At 39.4% G+C, this 19,562-nt stretch overlaps 1 protein-coding gene across 1 annotated transcript in view; it reads right to left on the minus strand.

Annotated features, from left to right (window-relative positions):
- Positions 1-19,562, minus strand: part of LOC130866055 (ankyrin repeat domain-containing protein 26-like) — a 68,327-nt gene that overhangs the window by 20,709 nt on the left and 28,056 nt on the right. Inside the window, exons 4-10 of the mRNA XM_057757303.1 lie at positions 18,863-19,046; positions 17,215-17,352; positions 12,532-12,602; positions 11,986-12,079; positions 7,802-8,092; positions 6,567-6,781; positions 4,899-5,124 (exon numbers count right to left, since the gene is read on the minus strand). Coding sequence (XP_057613286.1) covers positions 4,899-5,124; positions 6,567-6,781; positions 7,802-8,092; positions 11,986-12,079; positions 12,532-12,602; positions 17,215-17,352; positions 18,863-19,046 — 1,219 coding nt within the window. The remainder of the gene's footprint in view (positions 1-4,898; positions 5,125-6,566; positions 6,782-7,801; positions 8,093-11,985; positions 12,080-12,531; positions 12,603-17,214; positions 17,353-18,862; positions 19,047-19,562) is intronic.

Below are 19,562 nucleotides of genomic sequence, written 5' to 3' on the forward strand. Positions count from 1 at the left end.
TAGTCTTCCTTTCTGAAACGTCTTGACCCAGGCTCCCACAGTTCAACTCGCCCTCAGCGTTGTCATCCATGTTCCTACTAGAATGGCACAGTAAGACCCACTTAAAGCATCCAGCTGCTTTTCTAGTCCAAACTTCCAAAGTCTTCCATATTTCTCCAACACATATCATGATCAGGTCTATGAGAGCAATACCCCAGTTCCTGGTACCACCTTAGTTCCGTATTCTATTGCTGTGCAATTCTTATAAAAGAAAGCATTTAACTGGGGCCTTGCTTATAGTTTCAGAGGTTGAGTCCATTATCATCATGGGGAACCTAGCGGCATGTAGGTCTGTGCTGAAGCTGTAGCTGAGTGCTACATCCTGACCCACAGGCACAGAGAAAAAGACTGGGTCTAGTGTGGACCTTTGAAACCTCAACACCTACCCCAGTGACACACTTCCTCCAACAAGATCACACCCTCCTAACCCTTTCAAGTAGTCCCACTCCCTGGTGACCAAGCATTCAAATATAGGAGCCTAGGGGGGGCATTCTTATTCAAACTACCACATACTTATATTAAGCCAGAAAACTCTTGATAGCAACATGGGACCAACCAACAACAACAAACCCTGAACCATCATACAAACAACTTACAAAAGCACAATATTATGGGAATCAGAAAAGCCTCTTTCAATAATAATCCTGAGTATAAATGATCTCAACCCGCCAATTAGATACAGAGATGATTGGTTAAAAAAAACAACTCTTGACTATTATCTACCACAAAATCATTTTTCTGGCAAAGACAGACTGAAATTAAAGTCAATAAAGTCAATAAACAAAAATGTAAATCAAAGAAATGTAAACAAACCAACAGGAACAGCCATAATGATAGCTGATAAAGTGGACTTCAAGCCAAAGTTTATTCAAAAGTGACAAAATGCCACACATATTTTTAAAAATTTTTATTATTTTCCCCATTCCTCTCCTCACTCCAACTCCCTTTTTCTTCTAACTTCATGGCCTCTTTTTCTTTATTATGTTTAACATGTGTTTACATGTAAATTTATAAATACAACCATTTGAACCCCTTTAGTGTTGCTCACACGTGTGTGTGTGTGTGTGTGTGTGTGTGTGTTTAGAACTGACCACTTTGCTAACTTATCAGGGGGCTTGTCCCTGGGAAACACGATTCTCCCTCTCTCAGCAGGCATCATTACCTAGAGCTTTTCATCTAGAGGCAAGGCCTTGTGAGAGCGTCCCTATCCACACTGGCATGCTAACTGGTGCCATTTGTCAGGACTGTTGAAATTCACGGGTACAGCTTGTGTCGATGTGGAAGACAGCCTCACAGCAGATGCTGCCCCGCCCTGGCTCTTACAATCCTCCTGCTCTCTTTGGTGATGCTCCTGAGGCTTTAGTGTTCCCTGAGGCTTTAGTGCTCCCTGAAGCTTTAGTGCAGTTGGCTGTTCTAAGTCAGTTGTGGGTTTCTGTAAAGGTCTCTGTCTACTGCAGAAAGAATTTTCTTTGATGAGACAGCGAGAGCTACTTTTAATTGTAGGTACAAAGTGTCTAGAATGCAGTTAGAAATGATATTTCATCATCCTTGAGTAGTGGACTAGGTTTCCATTACCATGCATCAATTCTCTCTAAAGTCCAATTTGATGACTAATGATGTTGCTCCTAGGTTGTGTGCTACTATTACTCCTTGTGATAGTTTGAACGAGTTGTCCCCACAGTCTTGGGCATGTGAATGCTTGGTCCCCAGTTGGTGACATTGTTTGGGGAGGCTTAGGAAGTATGGCCTTGTTAGAGGAAGTGTGTCACTGGGGGTGAGTTTTGAAGTTTCAGAGACTCTTACCGTTCCTAGTTCAGTCTCTCTGCTTCCTGTCTACAATCAGGATGTGAGCTCTTAGCTTGTGGCTCCAGCCATCACGCCTTTTACCACACCTGCTGTATCCCTATGCTTTCAAAGAGGCATTCATACCAACATGCCTCAAATTATTTCACAAAATCGTAAGTGAAATAAACATCTCCATTTTTTAATGAGGGAAGTATCATACTTGTATTGAAAAAAATACTAAAGAAAAAGAAAAAATAAGGAGCTAACTTCTTAAAAGATGAAACACAAATGGTTTTGAAACACTTTTAAAACAGTCAACATCCTTACCCATCAGGGAAACAGAAATTAAAGTTCCAATGAACGGCTAAAACCCCAGACCCAATGCTAACAAATGGCGAGATGGATGTGGTGAGAAGGTAGCAGTTATTCACTGCTGTTCAAAGTCCAAACGTATGTAGTCAGTACGGAAATGAAGGTGGAGGCTGTGCAAACAGCTGAACACAGACCTTCCGCAGGACCCCGCTGGACCCGTCTGGATATATGCTCCATCCTGCTACAGACACACTGCGTCCATGCTCCCTGCTCCACTATTCACCACAGCCGGCACATGGAGACAGCCTAGATGCCCATCAGGTGACGAACAGACAATGAAAATGTAGTACATTTGCACAATTAATATTAATCAGCTACTAAGAAAAACAAATGTGTGACTTTTTTATTTGCAATGTTTTTGAAATGAAATTCATAGGTGAGTGAGGAGAAAGAGAACAGTCATCTGGAGTGAGGAAACCCAGGCCCAGAAAGACAAACACCATATTTTTTCCCCTTATTTATGGATGTCACCTTGAATCTTTCAATATACACGTTTCATCTGGAATGCCCATCACGGTGAGGAAATTACTAAGGGCCCATGGAGAAGCTTTCAACAGAGGGGATATATAATGAAGATTTATGAAAGGTTAAGAGGGAATTATGGAACAAAAGGGGTTAATTTGGAGTAAAGAAATAGCGTAAGATAAAATAATTGGGAAGGATAAATAACACTAAAGGCTTAAAGAATTCATATGGAAACCTGCGAATGCAGATACTAAAGTATATATATTCTTGCACAGAAAAGTGTCAAAATGGGGAATTATTCTATAGCACAGCAATCATGACCCTACTCGACACCACAGTCTGACAAATAAAAACCCAGCCCGAGGAATGAGTTACTTCTCTACAAGTTGTTTGTTATTAAGTCTCCAAAGAATCCCACATTACAGGTTTTGTCAAAGATCTTGGTTATCCCCAGAACTTGATGATAGACTCTATTGCTGAAGACACCACATGCTTGAGTCATAGAGCATGGAGACATCAAGATGGTACTGACCTGAACGCATACTGGTCAGCTCTCATAGTACTGGGACATCTGTGTATGCTACTAGAGGGAGAAGGTGCTCATCACCCTTACCTGTCTGTGAGACCCTGTGATGTACATAGGGATTGGCCTGTCAAGGTATTATTCACAGATGCAATCGTAGAACAAACTTTATGGGAGTAACCAATCACTTTGGATTTAAGTACTGTTCAAGAAGATAAAACCCATATCTGTCACCATTACTGGCCCAAGAACGTGTGACTAGACAGGTCCTGAGTTCCTAGAGAGAATCTACTATTGTTCTTCTGGGAAATGGGCACTATGCTAAACTGACTTCTAATGACTTGCCATTGTATCCATAGATTAATGCGTCTCCTCAACCCTCACTGAAAAACTTTCTATTTGCTGTAGATTGTGATTAACATAGAGACTCACAACGAGCCAAGGTTCCAGGAATAAGATCCTGCAGAATTCTTAGCCCTAAATGGCCCATTTATACTGCACCCTCTCCCCGCAAGGCTAAGGGACCATGGCAGAGGGGCATAAAAACTGCAAAAGCAAGAGGAGGCGAATGAACAGAAGGGACCAATATGTTCCAGACAAAGCAGCCAGCAACATACACGAAATGACGGTTGTTATGACAGCATACACAAGCCTGGAGCACGTTCAAGCCAGAAGTACCATGGCAATGGGAAGTGGACATATCAGAGAAACTGCTGCCCCTGAGAGCTGTTGAGTCACTTTTCTTTAAGAGTGTTACCACTGATAGGTTCACCGCACTGCACATTCACGAATACATGGACATTAAAATTGGACTGATGGATGAACAAAAGAGGGGGCAAACAAAGTTGAGTGGGTAAGGAAGGTGACAGTGGAAAGTTCACAATGAAACACTGAAAACAACAAAGGAAGCAACCAATGGCAGCAATAGGAAATGAAAAGTTATCACAATGCTTACAGGCTATCAGAATTAATATTGTGAATTTGGCCATGATATGGAAAGCAAATCATGAGTCAATGCAATTCCATTAAAATTCTTTTTTTTTTTGGTTTTTCGAGACAGGGTTTCTCTGTGGTTTTGGAGCCTGTCCTGGAACTAGCTCTTGTAGACCAGGCTGGTCTTGAACTCACAGAGATCCGCCTGCCTCTGCCTCCCGAGTGCTGGGATTAAAGGCGTGCGCCACCACTGCCCGGCTTTCCATTAAAATTCTAATGATACTTTTCACTTAACTAGGAGGAAACATGGAACTAATACAGAAGTGCAAAGTAAAATCATTTACAAGGCAAGCCCAAGCATTTAAAAATAAACCTTTGGCGGATCTCTGTGAGTTCAAGGCCAGCCTGGTCTACAAGAGCTAGTTCCAGGACAGGAACCAAAAGCTACCGAGAAACCCTGTCTCGAAAAATCAAAATAAATAAATAAATAAGTAAAATAAACCTTTGGCTCTTGGCTGTCACATTCGTTTTCTAAAGTGTGAGCTAATATGGTTTTAGAGAAACTGCAGTCTAGCTGTCAGTCACATATGGAACCCAAGCTAACAAATGAGCACTGTGTGCGAAGGAGCTTCTGAGCTTCTGAAGATGATCAATTCCTGCTTTCTTTCTTTATGAGCATATACTGTGGTGCTCACTCAACATGCATAAGCCAACTTTTAGTATTATTTGAATGAAAAAGAACCACACCAGAATGAAATTTAAAGCAATTAAAAAAGATTACCTTGGTCTTGCAGTTTTCCATGGTCTCAACCGAACGCCAGAGGTTTGAGGTAGGAACCATTATGTCTTCTCCAGAGAAAGCTCTTGGGATGAAAAGTCTATTACTAAGGTCTCGAGGACAGGTGGACTCCAGGACAGATCTTGCGTCAATGGTGCTGTGCTGTGATCTGCTCTGCTTCCTCTCCAGGAGGAGTTTAGTCTTCACCTCTGCTAGCCTTTCATCTGTTCTAAGAAGAGTGGGAGACAAGTTGTTCACACCTCATTTTCCTGAGTGCATCCCCAGTAATCTACATTTTAAAACGGTCAGTGAAATTCCTCCTTAAGCAGTATCTTAGTACTCAGACTGTGTCAGAGCATATACATTGTATCTAAATAAAGAGCTTAAACTGCTTTAAAGCAGTGCATGTATTTCTAGGGGAATTTCTAACTAGCAAACAATCCAAACAGTGCAGCAGAGAGACCTCTGTTGCTAACACATGGCTCAGTGAGTCACACCGCTGACTCCTGGAGAAGCCCTACGCATTTGATTCCCGACGTCCCTAGAAACACGTGAAAGGGTGCCCGTGAAGTGATGAGTACGCTAGTTTGCCAGTTTTAATTGCCAATCTACTTTGTGAGAACATTGAAAGTAAGAGTGAGAAAGTTAGAAATATATGTATTTGGCAAACCAATATAAAAAACTATCCCTTAAAGGCATTTGTCTTTTATTATATGTACATTCTGCCCATTTTAAGTGTGTGGCAGTGAAAAATAACTCAGAGGAATCATTTCTACGAGAGAAGAGATGGCTGAGATGGTGATCACAAACAGCTTAGGCACCTCTGGACAAAGCAGCCATTACACATTTACCAAGGCCTTAGAGGCCTCACTCAGACCTACACTGAATCAGAAAGTGTCTTCTCATCTTTCCAAATTATATTTTCCTTATGTTTTCCTGTGACAAAACTGTACTTTTTAGGTACAGTAGAACATGCCAAAGGACATGTTGTGTGTAGGGACCCTCAAGAAATAATGGGAAAGAACCTCATCCCACAGGCTAGAATGTGCCCAGCGCACTGGTAATAGTATCCCATGACCCACAGGCTTAAGCTGTAATTTTCCAACCTTGTCAATGTTTCTTTTTGAGAAGATGCTAACCAGAAGTTTGGTAACAAGAGTATATGAAGTACACAGCTTTAGAATATGCAGGTCAACTATAGCGGAGTATAAAGCAGGATAAAAAGCCATAGGGAAGAAGAGGGGGAGATAAACGCTGACATGAAGTTATTAAAACTTTAGAAAGGGATATGTGTGTGCTCACATGTAGGAGCTGGCAGAGCCTGACACACTGATTCCCTGGACCTGGAATTATGGATATTGTGAGCTGCCTGATGAGGATGCTGGATACTGAGCTCAGTTATTTTGCAACAGCAGTATGCATTCTTAGACACGGAGCCATCTCTCCAGCCCCTTAAGGATAAGTTATTTTGTCGATCTTACGTTCTAAAATTATATTCTCTTTTCCTTTGAAACTTTTGCAGGGGAGGGGCACTGCCTTGCTAGACCAGCACTCTGATTGGCTGCTGCACCAGTCTCTAAATTTACATCCTAGAGTTTCTTTCCTTATCCCTCATGTGTCCTGGGGACAAGTTAATGAGTTTGATTTATCTTCCATGATGTTCTGACTTACTTGCTTAGTTTATTTGACAATGATTTTCTAATTTTTACTTCTTGCAGGTAGAGCTGCTTATAGTTTTCCATTTCGATTTGATTACAATCTATTTGATTCTTCATTTTAGAGAATTCCGATTCCAGGTCCCTTATTCTGAGCTCCATCTGCGTTCGCACCGAAGCGTTCTGTTTGTGCCTCAGCTTCTCTAGCTTGTCTTCATAGGCTGCCTGCGTCTGGCCAATGAAAGGTGAGCAGTTTCAAAATGACCAGCTCAAACAGTTGCTATGCATCTGTTTCCTTTAGTTTTGACCAATTACATCACAAATGCATTTAAATATGTAAAATAATGCTAAATTCTAAACCTTTTTCATAAATACGAATTACATTAAACTTGAACTTAAAATGGAACCATTCGTTTCTGAACGCATGTGCTTACCATGTGCTCTAACCATTAACTACGGCCTCAAATCAGTACTGTGCTATGCTCAGACTCACACAATCTAACAGTTTTAAAAGTGGAATTCGGTAACTTAAGAGCAATTTTTGTGCTATATTTTTTTCTCCTTAAGTCATGTCTTGTGCCAGCTAGTCTTCAATATCAAATGATTCTCTAAGAAAAATAGTTTTGCATGATCATTTTGGTTATACCAATGGGACTATCTCAAGGGAAAACATGCATTATCTGCCTTCCAAAATTTCTAATATAACATTTTTATTTTTTTGAGAGTCTCATAAGAATGTATTTTTAATGTATTTTGTCATGTGCATCCTCTCTCCTTCCTTCAAGACCTCCTACATTTAATTTCTTATCTTTCTTTTCTTAAATATAGTGATGTGCCAATTTTGTGCTGTTCATCTAGTCATGCCTGTAAGGCTACCTACTGGATCATGATTGACCTACTAGGGACGATAGCCTATAAAACTTACTCCCTTCCCTAGAAGCCATCAACTGTCCAGAGTTCCTTAGTCAGGGGAGGAGCTCACAATCCCCGGCCCACTTCATGCTAAATGCTGACTGGCTCCATCTCATCCAGGTCTTCTGCAAACTGTGACATCTGCTATGCATTTGTGAGTTCAGTTGGCTTGTGTCCAGAAGACACTGTTTCAGTCTGGTCCTCCCTAACTTCTGGCCTTTTCCACTACTTCTTTAATAGTTATAAAACAGACCTCTACAAAAGAAGTAGGAGGAGTACATGCAGCATATACATCCAAAATATAATTGACAGTGAAAAGACATATTGTAAGCAAATAACCTGCAAAAATAGGTTGATTTGTTTTAATTTTTCCACTAAGTCCTGCTTTGTTTTCTCTTGGATTTCCCATTTATACTGTTCTATTTGACCACATTCTATCATATTCTTTTCCATGTGATTTTTGAGGTTAACTATTTCTTGTTCTAACTTCTTTTTATGCTTCTTTAATTTTTCACATTTCTTTTGTACGGTTTCCGTAGACAGTAACTCCTGCCGGAGCCGCTGGTTTTCTTTATGCAGGTGTAGACATTTGGAAGACGCAGTTTCCAGTTTTGCAGTAAGATCATCATTCTGTGGGCACAAAATCACACGCTTCGGTGCTGGGGAAGCAGGTTGGGAACAGTCTAAGAGAAATCGGACACAACTTTAGTTCAACAAAGTATCATTTCTAATTGATTCTTACAACACGGTTGTTACTCAGAAGGTCAACAATAAAAACTTCACCAAAGTCACAAAAACATGATCTTCATATTCATTATCTTTGTTACAAAAATTTTATTTTTCTACACTTTTGTCTTAACATGAAGTTACCCCTTAGAAGAAGGCACCTTATGGCATCTATTTTCACTATTAAAGAAGACATAAGGAAGGAAAGTAATATATAAGACTCTAATGAATCTTATAAATAAAGATTCTAATGTCAATAATTCTTTCCCAAACTGTAAATGTTTGATAATATTTGAAGTGCGTGCCGAGATGTAATGATTCTCAAAGATGAGTGATAAAAAGGTTGAGAGACACAATTCATATTATTTTGTGCATAAGAATGATTTAATTCGGTAGCATGATACTGTAATGGTGCGGGAACTCACGCCACACAATGAATCCTAATAAAGACAACCCAGCCAAAAGTCTAGTTAAAGTTCAGATTCTACTGCTAAACATGTGTATAAACAAGTTTTGAGATTATTTTAGTGCCTAATTTCTAGTCATTGAAGTTGATGCTAAGTGAGCCAGCTGCACTAATTCTTACTTAAATGTAGATCATAAAAAAAAATGCTGGCTTTGAGACATTGAATTTTGAGGTGATTTCTTACACATAAAAGTGGCACAGAAATGAGATGCAGCTGAACATGAGGAATTGGGACACTGGGTGACTCTGACCTGTGGAGAGGAGTTCAAAGTGGCTAATGATTTTAGCTAATATTCCTAATTTTTAAAGGATAAATAGCAAAACCCTCATTATTTTTGATAAACTTAATAGGCTTGGGGTCCTATTAGTCTCTCACTTTCTGATCTGTATGATAGTGATATAAGAGGGTACCTTGAGGCTTTCATTCTTAGTAACTCATTATTAAGAAATTGTCAAATTCTGTGTATTAAAATATAGTAAGAGAATGAGACTATAGGAAATCTCAAAGATACTTTTCAGTCATAAGATAGACCCATCAACACAACTGTTAGGTTTTTTTTTTCAAGGACAGATCCATCTGTCAAAGGCCCATCCCCATTGACTTATTTTCCCCAAGAAGGCCTCAGACCTTATACCATATTCAGCTACGAATCCATGGATGCACTATTCTCTTGTTGAATTTAGCACCTCTATGAGCCAATCATATCTCTCACTATTCTCTTGTTGAATTTAGCACCTCTATGAGCCAATCACTGAGAATGATTGGACCCATCAGCGAGGGCACAAGTCTTCAACATATGAGGTTTTTTAAACTGTAATATTCTCCCTCTGGCCTCTAAAGGCTTATGTCCTTTAGACATTTAGTGTGCATTTAAGTATACATTTAAAAGTTTTGACAATCTTTTGTTGTTAGTTTCTGAGCTGTATGCAAACCCTTAGGTATGATTTGAGCATCGTGTAAGGAATTCTGAGAAACAGCATCTTAGGCAGTCTTGTGTCAGAAGTGTATCTAGCTGCTTTCACTTCTCAAGTCTTTTTAAAATGAATTTACCCTTCTATAACTTTAATGCCTTTACTGGTGTGGTGGTCTTGTTGATACCTGAGACGCCCTCAAGAAATCTTTCTGATTGTCCTGGAAAAAAAAACAAAAAAATAACAAAAACAAAAAACCTGGCTTCTTTTTTATATAGTTATTTTTGCTGTTGTTGTTGATTTTGTTTGCTGGTTTTGTGTTTGTTTTTGGTTCTTTTTTAAGATGGTCTCGCTCTATAACCTTAGCTGACTATGTAGAGCAGACTGACCTAGAACTCAGATCCACCTGTGTCTGCCTCCTGAGTGCTGGGATTAAAGGTGTGCAACACTGTGCCCTGACCTTGGCTTCTTTTAAACAGTGTTTATCTCTACAGAGACCATACCTTCTTAACCCCAGTTTTATAGAGGCAAAAAGGACCAAACCACAACATTTCAAAAATTGTCCAATCATATTTTTGCTCCTAGTTTTTATTTAGTAAACACATGCCTAAAAGCAGCTCGCAATGGTGGCGCAACAGCCTGAATGTCAGGCTGACTGGAACTTCTTCTTTTGCAAGTTAAATTAATTTATCACTTTAAACTTGGCTTCATATAGTCTTAGGCCATGAACAAAAGGAGAACATATTCTTTTCAAGAAGAAAACACAAATAGCCTCTAGTCTACCTACAGTGGAGTCCTTGTTCCTATCTGAAACTTCATGAGCACAGCCTATACTTTCCACATTTTAGTCTTCTGAGCTCCCGGACAAAAGTTCTCTTAAAGTTTCTATAAGCTTTTTTTTCAAGCGTTTCTACATTCCTCACACAAATTGGTTCTAAGGGCCTAAGAACCACAGGGTTAGGTGTTTGACACAGCAATCACTCTGCTTCTTGGTGCCGACATTCTATATTGTTCAGGTTTCCCTGCCCCTGGTACAAATGATTAGAAAAAGATTTATTTCAGCACATGGCTTCAAAGGTTTCAGTCCCCAGTCACTTGACATTTTATGCCTGAAGTGAGGCAGAAAACCATGGTGGCCTGGATGTGTTACTGAGGAGAAATCTCAGTTCATGACAGTCATGGAGCAGAGCAACAACGATGAGGCCAAGGACAGATGTGTCTCCCGTCACTCTTCATCTAGACTCAGCTATGAAACAAGAGTGTATTAGTCCATTAAAGAAATCAGTGCCATCATGAGCCACTTACCTCCAGTGACTGGATGCACCAGCCGGTGATCAATGTTTCAGCACTTAAGTCCTTGTGTGCATGAGCTGGGAGCAGAAAGAGTGACTACATATCCAACAGCGATAACTACAGCTTTACAATGGAACTGTAAGAGTCTGGTAATTGTGACTTAAAAAACAACTACTGGGAGCAACGACTGCATTGTTCCAGTTTAGTGTTTATATTGCAGACTTACGATCTTAAGTTCTACAGGTGAAAGCATTCTGTTCTGCTTGGAAAACATTTATAGAGTTTTCAATATACAAGATTATATTGACATACCGAACAATCTCTTTTTTCCTAAATTGGACTTTGACTAATAAGTCTTTGGCTAATGATCACAGATGAATATAAAAATTTCTTTTCTAGAATCCAAAGATTCCACTGTCCTCTGGGAAAAATGTTTATATAATGACCTAGTACTCATTCCTGATGAGATATATGTTATAAGGAATTCATTGTCAAAATCTTGTGGGGAAGGCTTAGACTAAAATAGGTATCCCAAAGTCTACATCAAATAATTACTTTCCTATAATTTTAAAAGCTTTTCTAAAAGCCAAGCAGAGATTCAATCACAGCCTCAGGATGCATAGTGCAGGCGAGGTGTGTAGCTCGGTGCTCATAACGCCTGGTTTGCATCTGTTGGGTCACAGGTTCAATCCCTATGCAAAATATCGTAACAATCATAGCAGTAACAACTACATTAATAAGAGAAATGTATTCCTTTTGTACACTGTATGTAAATTTTACACACTGTTTACTAAATAATCTTGTAAGAGCAGCACTATTCATAATAATCAAAACATAGACGATGCCTACATGTCCTTCAATGGGTGAGTGGCTAACAATGTAGGACACACAGACTGTCTTTAGACTCCCACAACATTTTAATTTAAAATTTGCTGCCCAGATCATTAATTTTATGAGGTCAGCAAACTTCTGCAAAGAGGAGTATGTGCGTTACTAATATAATTGTACACATTGGTATGAATACAGTGTGTTCACCAGTCAAACTGTTCTACTGCCTAAAACATTCCAAATACTAGAAAAATAAAACTTTATTTTCATTATTATGAGAAATAAGGGAATAACTTACCAAAATTTTTCCTAGTAGGTTCTTCTTTAACTGTTCGATTTTTTCTGCTTGTTTTCTCGCTGTAGCTTTTAATTTGCAATTTTCAAGCCCAAGTCTATTATAATGTACATTTTAAAGTAGTTACTCTCATGTGTCAAGTTTAAAAACATCTCATAATTTCTCAACAAACATCTTGAGTAATAATTATTTAAATTCTTAAAAATTAAAAAGTAACTGGAGGCAGAGGCAGTCAGATTTCTATGAGTTTGAGACCAGTCTGGTCTACAAAGCTCTTATACAGACAGAGAAACCCTGTTTCAAAAAACCAAAACAGAACAAAACAGTAAAATAAGTATCATTTTTCTAGCTATGTTTGTAGATAAGATGCAACATTTATGTAAAATGTGCAAAAATTACTATGCTGCCGAGCTGTCCTCCAGGCCTCAACTGTGCACTCCAAGTAAATTAGGAATAACTCTCATAAATCATCATGAATGGCATAAATCTCAGAGCACACTATTTATTTGCTTTGTTAATACTCAAGCCATTGTGCATGCTGCTGTGTACTTCTGAATGCAGTCGTGCATCTTCTGAACGTATTGTGCAGGCTCTATGTGTTGATCCAGTGCTTCTTGCAACTAAAACAAAGGGAAACATCCTTCACTAGTCATCAGGTGTACACATTCCCACTCTGGGCACTGCTGTCAAGGTTCAGTGGACTCAGTAGCCCTCTGCCTGAAGAATGTGTAAGCTACTTTTTGTTGTTGCAATTGCAAAATTATCCAAATTACTGCACACATATCCAAAAGAGTCTCTTACAGCAAAATATGAGGATCTTAGGATTCACAGAGCCTAGAAGTCCTTTAAAAATTTACTGATGCCTATACTACAACTGAAAGGAAATATTATTTTGGATTTATGTGTTACCATATTGGTTACTTTTCAAGTCACTATAACAGAATATCTCACAGAAATAATGAGGAGAAGCCATGGCTCACTCATGGTTTGAGGAATACGTTCCATCATGTCTGGCAAACACTGTTTTTGCTGCAGGGGCTTATTATCTTGGCTCTTACAATTTTTCTGTCCCCCTCTCTGCAATGAATTCTGAACCTTTGGAAGAGGGAGTGTGACACAGACATCTCATTTAGAGCTGAGCCTCTCACAATTCCTTATGCTCTGCATTTGACTGATTGTGGATCTCTGCATTAATTGTTATCATCTACTGCAGAAAGGAACCTCACTTACAACATTCCAGGGCTTATTCAGCCCTGAGCTACACATTCCCCCATATTCTTCAAGCAAACCAGTTCCAAAGGCCCACAAACCACACAATTGGATTTATTTCAGCAATAACTCCACTTTTTGGTACCAATTTCCAGTGTTTCTTTCCTCATTGCCATAGTATAAAACCTGCCAGGAAGTGACTCAGGAGGAGAGAAATTTATTTTATCTCAGTTTTATGGTGGGGAACACAAGTCAGCGGGGGCTCGATGTGTGGTGGCAAGCATTTGCAGCACAGCTTGCTGTATTTCTACCAGTCAGGAGCAGAGACTAGAAATGGAGCAAGGCCAGCCTACAAGCCTCAAGACCTGCCTCCCTGTAACCCACACCCTTCATCTAGGCCTCACTTTCTCAAGATAACTTACTACAACAGACCAAGTATTTAAACACATGTGCCTGTAGGAGACATTTTGCTTTCAAGCCATAACAACACTAAAAACAACAAAATTGATAACATAGAGGAAAACAATACATTCCCCATGGTGAAAATTTAAACTGTTGTGTTCCAAGGACTCCCTCAAGTGTGATCTGAAATGTCCATACATATATAAATGACTGTGGCAGTTCCAATCATCATAGTAATCTGAACAATACATTCGGTGTCTGCGCACAAGTCTAAATACTGGGTTAAAGCCCAGATTCAATCATCACTAGCTATGTGGTCCCAGGTAAGTTATCTTTCTATTTCTGCTTCTTCTCTGTAATGGACACAATAAAAGTACAGAATTCACTGGACATTTAGGAAGGTTAAATGACAGGATATACATAAAGAACTTCAATAGGCTGATAGTATAAATTATACTGTCATGGGCATTTTTATTATACTTTATGCTTACTAGGACTTGGTGTTCTTAACCAGAGGCATGCCAGTGGATGAAATAACCTATGTGAAGTGAACTAATCATTCTTTCCTTCTAGAGACTGTAACAAATGGGGACTAGGAGGTCCAGAGTACGTTCTGAAAACCCCACGAAGCCATTAATATCACTAACCTATTGAACCTTTGCCCACTTATCAATATTTACAGCCCGTCTGTTCTCTGGACTCCTTGGTGGGCAGTGATGATGAAACCCAAGGCAAACGCTGCCTCTTGGGTTGAGGACTGTGCGACTGTCATGGCCATAAGAGGCAGGCAGGAGCCAGTGCTGAAAACATTGGACTGCAGTAGAAGTCCTGAAGCAATTCATTCCCAGTCACTGTTCATGACGGGAGGCTTTCGTGTGCGCTCTGATGAATACTGAAGACTATATGGAATGATGGCCATCAGAAAATCTGAATCCAGAGCAATTTAGGTGGCAAATTATTATACAACCATAAATTCCAGCTCCAACTGCATAATAAAGAATGATGGTGATTCTCATTCTTTATCCATAGTGAGAAAATGCAAAACAATTCTGCACTGTTAAAGTGAATGCTATTAATTTTATATTTAATTATATAGCCTATTTAAAATGAGAGCCTAATTATGTCAGTGTCTTAAATAATAAATAATAATAATATAAAGAATGTAATTTTTTCTTTTATTTATTAGCATATTTCACTGTACATAGTGGCAAGTTTCAAAAATACATTTTCATCTGTATATATCATAAACTTTAACTATATTTAACCCCAGGCAACACTGTCCTTTTCTGCCTTTCTCATTCCCCTTTAGGCTAGGATAGCTCCTTCATTTCCCTAAATTGTCTTCTTATCACTTACATGGTATTCATATCTACCATATAAATAAATATATATATGTGTGTATATATATATAATTTTGTTCTTTTATGGCATAATAAAATTCTACAGTACAGCATGCCATTTTTCCCGTTATCTGCTGATCTGTTGATGGACATCTAAGTTGGTTCATTAAATTGATTGCTGTGAATAATGCCACAATAAATATGGCTGTGCAGGCACCTGTGTAGTCTGCTGACTTAGACTGGAAGAGTTCATCTTAACCTAACAACTGTTAAGTGCACATATTTACACTTATTTAACAGCGAGACATCTAGCTTTGTGTGGTGGCTTATGTATGCCTGGAATCCAAGCGTTTGGGGGGATGGGACAGGAGAATCACAAGTTCCAGGCCTACCCAGCCTATATATTGTGCTTCAGTTCATCTTGGCTGCAACATGAGACCTTGTGCTCCCAAGCAAATGCACATAATTGGTCAGCAAGAGCAAAAGAAGAGAAATGATCAAAGCAGCCTAGGAAACTCTAGAATAAAATCCAGTAGTAGGGAGATGACATATTGTACTCCATAAATGAGAGTTCTCGGCAGCATTTTCAGGAACAGCCAGGGTGGTGGTTTGAGTGACAATGGCTCATATATTTAAATGTCTGGTCTCCAGTTGGCAGAACTGTTTGGGAAAGATTAGGAAACACGCTATTCCTAGTTTGTCTGTCTGTCTGTCTGTCTGTCTGTCTGTCTGTCTGTCTGTCTCTCTCTCTCTCTCTCTCTCTCTCTCTCTCTCTCTCTCTCGTGTGTGTGTGTCTTTCTCTGCTTTCTTCTCATAGATAGGCATGCAAGCTCTCAACTACTTCAGCACCATGTCTACTGCCATGCCCCCCAACAGGATGGTCATGGAATCAGCCTCTAAAACTGTAAGCCCCAATAAAGCCTTTCTTCTGTAAGTTGCTCTAGTCATAGTGTCTCTTCCCAGCAAAAGAGAAGCAACTGAGACAGCCAGCAAGTGGAGCCTTGACATCTCTCAGCTGGTGAGTGCTAAGTGGCACAGATACACAATAAACAGAAGGAAAAGGACTGACACTTGAAATTACATAAGTTGCATTATTTTAAGAGAAATAAGACACACAGAAAGGACTCTATCTGGGCCATTAAGGAGACAAGGAACAGACTGATGGGTTTCTAGCACAGAAGACAAGGGAGGAGGGACCCGTCACTAGAGGTTTCCCAGATGAAAAGTGTATGGTTTCTTTTTCAAAGTAATGAAAACAGTTTAAAATTGCTTGTGATGCTGGAAGTAGTTATGAAACTCTGTGTGTATATTAAGAAACAGTGAATTCTATGTTAAATGTATAAACTATTTAGTATTACATCTGTTATATCTAAATAAAGTTGCTTTTTAACGCTCCAATGACAAAATCTATATAATTTCTCATTGATTTACTTTGAATATTAAGTATTAAACTTGTTCCTACTATTTATGTGCTTCAAAATACGCTTAAAATGAAAGAGAAATGCCTTATCTTTCACATCCTTTAAATATCTTTGGAGAAGGGTATAAAGGCCTTTCTATAATGTTATCTTGAAATGTCAGGTCCAGCTCTGAGCTTAGAGACCTGTCTCACTGTGAGAAAAACTGTGCAGCAAACACCTGGGCTCCAGCCACCACACTGTAGAAATCACAGCACAGAAACCAAAGCGTTTGTTCTGGGTGAGACTTAGCGGTAACAGGGTTCTCTGTCTACACTACAGTGTATCATCGCTGTCAAAAGCTCTTTGTGCTGAAATACAGATTTGGAGGGAACTGTTACTCATCAGAAATATGATCTCTCCTGGCTGTGCTTTTCCTCCTTATCAAATGTTGGGACAAATAAGCAGATCTGTCCACTAACAGATCAAGAGGGAGAAAACACAGTCCCAACACAGATGATTGAAACATTGTTATCAACAAGGCTTTTGTGACCATGTAAAAATGAATCCTTATGAATGAGACCACTGTAAAAGACATTACTCTATGATGCCTAAAATTGCACATGAATGAACATTTAGACAAGGCTACTGTGAATTTCATTACTGTATTGTAAACAGTTGGACTTGAATTAACATTACTTTATCCAACTTTCTGAAAAAGCCATTCCCATATCAAATTGTGTATTAGTAAGTATATCCACATAGAATTTTGAAAAGTGTTCTGTACTTTTTACGAGTCCATTAATTGTTTTTAAAAGCTATGCACATATACAAATACATATACAGAGACTAAAATCTAAAACAGAAGAGACTGAAGACAGTACCTGAGAACTAATTTTCTCTTGTGCCATTTTTAGCTCCTTTTGTTTGTGGAGGTGATTTGCCAGAATCTGGTCCTGCAGGATTCTGGCATTCTGTTCTTGCAAAAGCTGCCTCTCAATGTCATTCCGTTCCTCTATAGCCTAGACACATTTAGAGAAGGATTTATTCTTATACCCCGTGACAAGTTAAAACCATATTAAGAGACAAACTTTGAAAAAATGTTCAAAGAGTGGATCAAATCCTCAAGAACCTGCCTCCCACATGAATTAGTCATCATTTGATCACATAAATGATAGCCAGCTTTTTCAGCAGTAAAAACAAAACTTGGTGCTGGGAACACAGCTCAGGTGGCAGGGTGCTTGCATGAGGCCCTGGGTTCCGTTCAGAACACACTGTAAAATCAGAAATTGCGGCAGATGCTGGTGATGCAAGAACTCCAGTGGGCAGAACCAGGAGGATTAGGAGTTTAAGGTCATTTTAGGCTACAGACGAGTTCAAGAATGTCAGTCTGAAGATACTTGAAGATGATACTGGAGCAGGAAAGGCGCAAACACAACGAAGGTTCTCAGACCGCTAGCTAGCACTTCATAAAATTGCCATGGAAGTCCAAGACCGTCTACTTGGACTTTGATCAATAGGGGAACAGGGAGGACTTAGAGGCCCTAGAGAATATCCAATCCAGAGCCGATTTAGCAGACTCCCAGCCTTAGGGACCCTCCCATCCCAAGGGGTTACTTTGGCTTTCTTGCTTTCTCTATTGTTTGGTCTTTTGCTTTTTCTTAGATGCTCACTCAGTTCTTTGTTCATCCCAGGGAATGGGCTTGTCAATCCCCTAGACAACTTCCAGCACTCTCACGACACTTTTTATTTAGAACCTAAATAATACTGTCATTTACCACATAAGAAAACACAGTGGTCCCGTAATGAGACAGGAGCTAGCTGCCCTTTGGTCGTGTGGGCAGGACCCATGGTCAATCACCAGCTAGTCATATATCACATGTGACCCCTTCCCTGTCTGAATAAAAGTTCTTAGGTAGAGCCAAGACAGCATGCACAGGGCATAGAGACTTCTCATTAGCCGGACCCATTATGTGCACAGAAAGACCAATTCCTGGAGAGCCTATCAGGCTCCACTGAATTCTCTCTATAGAACCCATGAAAGACAAGGGCAACACAATCAATCAGAGCAGCACGATGGTGTTTCTCTTTTGGAGCCTGTCCTAGTCTGGTGAATTCATTCTCAATTTTCCTTAATGAATCTGTATTTTGTTTATTTTTCTGTGTTCACATTTCCTTATTCTTTGTGGACATGAAACAATGAACTTGGAAGCCATTGGCTGAGGGTGGCTTTGAACACAGCTGAGTTTGCATGACCCAAGCCTCCCTAGTAAGCATAGAGAGTGCCAAGGAAGTCTCCATTCAACTCAAGGACGCCATAAGGCTGAGACTGCATTGCCTGGGTGATGAGTTAGATGGGTTATACTTGCATGACTGCACACTTTTGATGACTGCAGATCAATATGTATTTCTCAGATCATGTCCCATATGTGAGTAACATATGATTGTGTATGTTTATATTGAATATATCCAAAGGTATAAGCAATATTGATAAAAACAAAACCAAATTTTATTTGTACCTGATTAACTCACTTTATTAAGACTATTTCTTGCAGCCTTCAACTCCACATCCAGTTCTCTAACGCGTATTTCAAGCTTTTGCTTCATTTTAACTTCTTTATTATACTGCTCTTCTTTTTCTCTTAGCTGAGCCTTCATTTTTTCATAAACCCAGTCAGCATTTTTTCTCTTCTCCTCCTCTTGTTTTAAAGCAAACCTGCAGTTTAAAAATGCTTATGTTAGGAATGCATTTTGTTAGAAATGTTAGTTTGCTGGGCTCATCATTTATTTAATTTTATCCTAAAGTGTCTATGTTCTAGAGTATTTTTGAACCCTTCTCTGAAGACTCTTACTTACTGTTGCCCCTTCTGACGTCATGCCTCCATTTTCAAACACACACAAACTGGGTATAGGTTTTCAAGCAATTGGCTCCCTCAAGACAAGTCAGGGACAATATCAAGTCAGACACCAACAAAGTCAGAGGGTGCTGTGACCTTCACCAAGGTGACATACTTATAAGTACAGAGTGACACACAGTTGCCACCTTACAAAATTTAAAGCGATCAGAAAGGAACCCAAGTCAAGGGTTCTGTGTCTTGTAGCACACCAAAAGGGGGAGATGAGATGCTCTCTGTCCCTTGTCAGCCTTTTTGCAACGCACAACACAGAACTCATGACTTGTTTGAACAATTTTATGTAGGTCATAAGAAGGAGGTGCTTTGGGCGTAGCCAC

This window comes from Chionomys nivalis, chromosome 24, assembly GCF_950005125.1.
Source record: "Chionomys nivalis chromosome 24, mChiNiv1.1, whole genome shotgun sequence".
NCBI classification, from domain to species: domain Eukaryota; kingdom Metazoa; phylum Chordata; class Mammalia; order Rodentia; family Cricetidae; genus Chionomys; species Chionomys nivalis.